The sequence below is a fragment of the Dendrobates tinctorius genome, unplaced genomic scaffold (assembly GCF_039654945.1).
Source record: "Dendrobates tinctorius isolate UK_male_01 unplaced genomic scaffold, ASM3965494v1 ptg000265l, whole genome shotgun sequence".
Taxonomy (NCBI): Eukaryota; Metazoa; Chordata; class Amphibia; order Anura; family Dendrobatidae; genus Dendrobates; species Dendrobates tinctorius.
Window position 1 is genome coordinate 14,338,261 of NW_027361932.1, and position 6,740 is coordinate 14,345,000.

A 6,740-nucleotide genomic window follows, 5' to 3' on the forward strand; every position below is an offset into this window, starting at 1 on the left:
GCAGGACAAGCGTGCGGGACTAGGGAGAGTGACACAACAGCTCATCTAATTCATGACAAGTTGTGGCATTCTCTACTGAGACTGGAGTAGGATTTCTGGCCTTGCACATGGAAGCCTGTGCCTCATAATTAACGTCTCCTGCTACAAAACAAGCCTTCATACAACTACAGCATGTCGACAGAAAGATAAGTTATGGCTATTTTAAAGATGAGAAGAAAAAAATGGAACCAAAAAAACAAATATTGTCTGAGTCCTTAAAGGGTTTTAATTTAATCTATGGGAAAAAAAATAAACATAGAAAGCAAGAGAGAGAGAATTCCTCCCGTGCGACATTTTACACCTGAGACGTGTGCGCCGTCCTGCGCTGACACTTCTCAGTGAGGGGTCCTGGCCGGGCTGTCTGCCGGGAGCCAATGGGAAGGGGTCCCGGAGCCTCCTCCCGCCTGTGGCACATAGTAAAGCCCCCGAGCTGAGGCGGCTCGTTCACCACCTGGGCACAGCTGGAGCACGGTGCCCGTCAGGCGGCTGTGACCTCACATGACCCGCCGGGCACAGTGACTGCACCCAGCGCCCCGCCAACCTGCGCCACCCTCAGCTTTCTCCCGGGATGCAGCTCCGGAGCTCCGGACTGTGGCTTCTCCTCTGCTCGGTGTTTGTCATCCAGCACCCGGGTGGTCGATGTGTCTGTGCCCGACGCGAACATCCCAGGTGTTGCCCGGGGAGGAATAATGCCTGCAGCGGGGTCACGGCCACCGGGAGCACGTGTTACTGCGACACTTACTGCCACCGGAGCGCCGACTGCTGCGAGGACTACGCGGGGCAGTGCGGGGACAGCGGTGAGTGCAGAGGGCGGGCGGAGCGGGGCCGGGTCATGGGGGTGCATGGCTGTGCCAGGGGGCGATGAGGGAGATGGAAGCCTGTGCCAGTCTCACTGACAGGCCGCCATTCCCATGTGCCAGTAGGGGCATGGATTGTAGTTTGTGTCCAGTGTGACTGGTTTCTCCTAGTTTTCTGGTGCATATTATGGGGCAGAGTGGGGGTCACAGCACTAGGTATAGCCCCCCAATATAGAGATACAGCGCAGCTGAAAAAATATGCTAGGTGTGAAAAAAAGGCCTTGCCACAAGGTGTGAATACGGCCTTAAAGTGACTCTTCCCTGTGTGTGTGTATACACTATATATATATATTGGGCACCCCTGGTCAGAATTACTGTAATTGTGAACAACTAAGCAAGTTGACGATGAAATGATCTCAAAAAGGGTTAAAGTTAAAGATGACACATTTCCTTTGTATTTTAGGCAACTATATATATTTTCATCTTTTACCTTTTAAAAATTAAAAAGAGGGAAAATGGCCAATGCAAAAGTTTACGCACCCTGCCTGGTTAGTACCTAGTAGTACTCCCTTGTGCAAGTATCACAGCTTGTAAACACTTTTGTAGCCAGCCGAGAGTCTTTCAATTCTTGTTCAAGGCATTTTCATCCTTTTTGCAGATGGTGTTATGTTTGCATCAAGAATTTGTTGAAATTTCATTGAATCCATTCTTCCCTCTACCCATGAAATGTTCCCCCTGCCATTGGCTGCAACACAACCCCAAAGCATGATTGATCCACGCCAATGCTTAAAGGGAACCTGTCAGCAGGACTATGCACAATAACCTACAGACAGTGTCAGGTCGGCTGCGTTATACTGATTACAATGATGTCTTGGTTGATGAAAGCCATCTTGTTGTTTCTTAATATTTATTTTCAGTTTTGTGTTAATGATATGCTGATATATATATAATTAACACAAAACTGAAAACAATGATTAAGAAACAACAAGATGGCTTTCATCAACCAAGACATCATTTTATTCAGCATAACGGTGCCGACCTGACACTGTGTGTAGGTTATTGTGCACAATTCTGCTGACAGGTTCCCTTTAATGGTTGGTGACGTTGTCTTTTCCTGAAATTCTGTGCCCTTTTTTGTCTACACACATACCTTTGATCATTGTGGCCAAAGAGTTCCATTTTAACCTCATCGGTCCACAGGAATTTTTTCCAAAATGCATCAGGCTTGTTTAGATGTTCTTTTACATACTTGGCCGCTGTACGCAATATTTAAGGTAATTTCCGTAGTTCTTGTCCATATTTTGCACATGCGCATTGCAATCTCCACTCGCGTGTGCGCAGTATGCTTTTCCCAACTGTGGGCAAAGCTGAAAAGCATTATTGCGCATGCGCCAGTGAACTTTGTCCCGGAACACAGAAATGGCAGCGAAATACTTCCGGGACATAGTACTTCCAGCACATGCGAACTACTTTTTTCTGGCTTTGCCCGCAGTTGGGCAAAGCATACTGCGCACGCGTGAGTGGAGATTGCAATGCGCACTCGAGAAATATGGACGAGAACTATGGAAATTACTTGAAATATTGCGTACAGTGGCCAAGGAGGGGTGGAGGGAAGGAGCAAAAACACTGCCCATGGGACCGGACCCAACTAATTTACATACAGCGCAAAATGAGGTGACAGATTCCCTTTAACTTCCATTTCTTAATTACATTTCAACCTGAGGAAAGGGATAATTGAAAATGCTTTGCTATCTAGCTTTCTCTTGCTTTATGGGCCACCATTTTCAGAGTGATAGGCAGCTGCTTAGAAGAATCCATGGCTGTTTTTTGGCACAATGTAAGATGAGGCTGGGTTTTAGTAAAGCTGGTAAACTTGCATCACCTGGCCTTTCCCAACAATGATAGTGAACAAGCCATAAACCTAACAGGCTAAAGGCCCCGTCACAGATCGCTGATTTTGTGACGCCACAGCGATCTCGCCAGCGACATCGCTGTGTGTGACATGTATCAGCGACCGCCCCCTCTGCCGGGTATCGCTGATCGCGCTTGAACGTCCTGGGCCATTTTTTGATCCTTGGTCTCCCGCTGGCCAGCACGCATCGCTGCGTGTGACCGCGAGAGACCAATGATCAGCGACGCTGGGAGCTGGTATCCAATGTAAACAGCGGGTATCTATGAGCTGTGCTGCTCTTAGATACCCGCTGTTTACCTTGGATACCAGCTTGCTCGCTGGTCCTGATCGCTGGTGGGTCTATGTGACAGGTCACCAGCGATCACCTAACTATGTCCCAGCAATCCCATCCACATTGGATCGTTGGTGGGATCTCTGGGACATTGATACGTGTAACGGGGTCTTAATTAAGGTCTGAAACCTTTTTCAAAGTTATCTGAGCACATAAATCTCCAACGGTGCCCAAACGCTTGCATCAGTCCATTTTCCTTTTTGTACTTTTTAAAATGTAAATACAAAGGGAATGTGTCATCTTTAACTTTAGGCTGTGTGCACACGCTGCGGAATCTGCTGCGGATTCATCCGCATGGATTTTGCAAAATCCGCAGATAAATCCGCAGGTCAAAAGACCTGCGGTTTATCTGCGGATTAGCCTGCGGTTTTGCCCTGCGGTTTATCATCTCCACAATGGAGGAGATGGTAAACCGCTGCGGAATCCGCAGAAAGAATTGACATGCAATTCTTTCTTCGGATTTGAAACCGCAGAAAAATCCGCGCGGAAAATTCCGCAGCGTCTGCACAGCGGTTTTTAATTCCCTTAGGGAATAATGGTACTGTACACCGCAGCTAATTCTGCTGCGGATCCGCAGGGCCAAATCCGCTGCGGATCCGCAGCAGAATCCGCAGCGTGTGCACACGGCCTTAGGCCTTTTAGTGATGATTTAATCTTCATCTTGCTTAACTGTTCACAATAGCAATAATTTTGACAAGGGGTGCCCAAACTTACAAGACACTATAAATGCACCGCACACCACTTTTTTGGCTTGTCCATAAAATAAAATTAAGGCGGCCATGATTTTTTTAGACCCTGAAGAAACGTATTCAGATTATTTTACAGTTTGCCGTGAATGCAGCTATTACCTTCATGACAAAACTATGGGCTGTAGACATGAATCACTGATAATCATCATGATTTATGGTTTCCTAATATGTTCGTAAAAAATATTGTCTATCATTAATTTTTTGATAAGCCGTCCAGATAAAATAAAAAGTCTACTTGGCAACCCCGAGTGACATGTCTCTCCCTATAGCGCGTCCGTCACTGGCAGCCGGCGAGGAGAAGCCACCAGTGTCCAGCCCGTCCGACTTTTAAAGTATGTTATTCTCTGAAACGTTGCAGCGTTTCAAAGTAAAACATACCTGGCTTAGAACATACAGCCAGTGCCTGATACATGCTGCCTGTCGATTGAGCAGCATATATCAGAAACCGGTTGAAGAAAAAAAGGAATTGACGGCACAACCACTGAAAATACAGAAAGCTTTGCTTCTTTTTTATTACCATAGTGTTTGTTTTAAATAGTATCCTGTGTTTCAGTGTGTTAGATTATGACTAAGGGCACTCTGTATGCCAGAAATGCACTCTAATGAAGAAGAAATACACTAAAAGAGTTAGAAGGTCCCTACCCTAGTAATATTCTTACCAGCTGGTGTCTTCATCAGTTCTCAGCGCCGCTCCGCTCGTCTTCTGCAGTTTGTCACCTGTTGGGTCGCTCTAGTGTTTGCTGGTGAACCGGAAGTCACTAGTCAATATAAGTCTATGAGAGCCAGAACGAGGCCAGAATGTGGCTCTCATAGGCTTGCATTGAGAGCCAGTGACCGTTACCTCTGACTTCCAGTCCGTCAGAAGCTGTGGTCACAAGATGGCACATTGGGACTGGAGCGGTGCTGGGAAGAAGATAATGGTGAGTGGGGAGTATATTATTAGGGGCAGGGAACTTAGATTAGCAGCACCACTCCAGTGCTGAAATTAAAAAAACAAACAAAAGATGAAATGGTGCTTTAGGATCAAAATAGAATGACCCAGGCTAGTGCATTGGTTTGGTTTTTGTTTGGCTGATCTTTGGTCGCTTCTCAGCATTGCTATGGCAGCTTCCTGTGTCTTTATCCTTAGGGTATGTTCACACAAAATCTTTTTCAGTCTGGCTTGGTCCACTCCGGGCCCCGCCAGAAAAAGTGCAAAGAAAATGCTCAGAAGAAAGAATGAATATAAGATTTTGTATATAAAAACCACTTTCTGTTCATATATTCAGGCCTTGGAGCATCTCTCTCGGTAATTTGCCTGTGGATCGGGCAGCATGTATCAGCGATCAGAGGTTCTCTTTAAAGGGATTTTTTTGTTATCAGAAAACAACTGGTTACAGTTTCTTTAAAAAAAAAAAAAGAAGCAACTTTGTTTTACGGCTCATGCAGACCTCAGTTTTTCAGAGAGCATTCACATCTATCACAGTCTATGGGGTAGTTTCCATGTTAATTTTTTTCCATGGTCCTTAGTGGTCTGCACAAGAGCACAGACACAGAGACATGGCTGACATTCATTCAAGTGTTGGATCAAACTCGCCAATGCAAGTGAATGGGTGCAAGAAAATAATTGGACAGTACTTGGATGCCATTTGTGTGCTGTCCTATTTTCACAGACTGATAGAAGAATCCTTCGGTCGGCTGACATGATGTCCAGTTATAATACTAGAGACATGATAGGACTGTCCCGATTGGGTACACCTTGTTGCGGTGGGATGACTTTTATGATTTTTTTAATCAAAATAGTGTTAATAAGTACTCTATGTTATTTACATGTACTAATACTATTTACTTACCGTATTTTTCGGACTATAAGACTCACGTTTTTCCTCCAAAAATGTGGAGGAAAATGGGGGGGTGTCTTATAGTCCGGATATACCGTCTCTGGCTGTGGTGGGGAGGTGGGGGGCGGCATCGGCAGAGCAGCAGGTCACAGTAGGCTGGAGCCGGCGGCAGCGGCTAAGGGCACCGTTACACTAAGTGATGCACCAGCGATCCCGACAACTATATGGATCGCTGGTGCATCGCTAAGTGGTCGCTAGTGATCTGCCACACAGGCAGATCTCACCAGCGACATAGCAACGGTCGGGGGTCGCTACTTACCTGTCAGACGCGACGATCCTGACGTCCTCCCGCCCGCGTCCACGCGTCGCTCGTCGGCGCCACAGGAAGCCCAGCAGGAAGCGCCCAACGAGAAATGGTCCAGGATGTTCTCGCGCGATCAGCGATGAGCAGCGGGGGAGTCGGTTGGAGGTAAGTATCACATGTAGCGATATCGCTAGCGATATCACTGCTGCGTCACAAAACCAGTGACCTTATAGCGATATTGCTAGCGATATCGCTATGTGTAATGGGCCCTTAACTCCTGTTCCCGTTGCTAAAGAGAAAAGAATATTCACTGCATTCCACACTCATGGGTGTGGAGTGCAATGAATATTCATTTCTCTTTCACTGCATCTTGGTATGGTTGGCCTTCAACCCTGGGCCTGGTATGCATGGCCCCATCCTGGTATGCATGGCCCCATCAGAAAACATAAAAAAAAACATTACACTTACCTACCCAGCACTCCCTTGCTGCATCTTGCTCCTGTGCCAGCAACTGCTTTATGCTTGTAGGCAGCGCATGGCAGGGACGTCATGAGCTGCCCACAAGCAAAGCACAGCTGCCGGAATACTCGCCTTGACTGTGCGCACAGAGAGCAGTGAATATTCGATGGCTGACACTGCGCACTACTGAAGAGCAATGAATACTTACTGCTCTCTGTGCGAGCAGTCCCGGTGAGTATTCTGGCAGCTGTCCTCTGCTTGTGAGCAGCACTTGACGTCCCTGCCATGCGCTGCTTACAAGCATAAAGCAGTTGCTGGCACCGGAGCAG

The 6,740-nt window shown here is 46.9% G+C and overlaps 1 protein-coding gene across 1 annotated transcript in view; it reads left to right on the forward strand.

Moving 5' to 3' along the window:
* Positions 1–474: 474 nt before the first annotated feature.
* The window catches only part of LOC141069515 (somatomedin-B and thrombospondin type-1 domain-containing protein-like), a 116,523-nt gene continuing 110,257 nt past the window's right edge, over positions 475–6,740 (forward strand). The window contains exon 1 of the mRNA XM_073559145.1: positions 475–836. Within this exon, the coding sequence (XP_073415246.1) occupies positions 608–836 (229 nt within the window). The 5' untranslated portion in view covers positions 475–607. The remainder of the gene's footprint in view (positions 837–6,740) is intronic.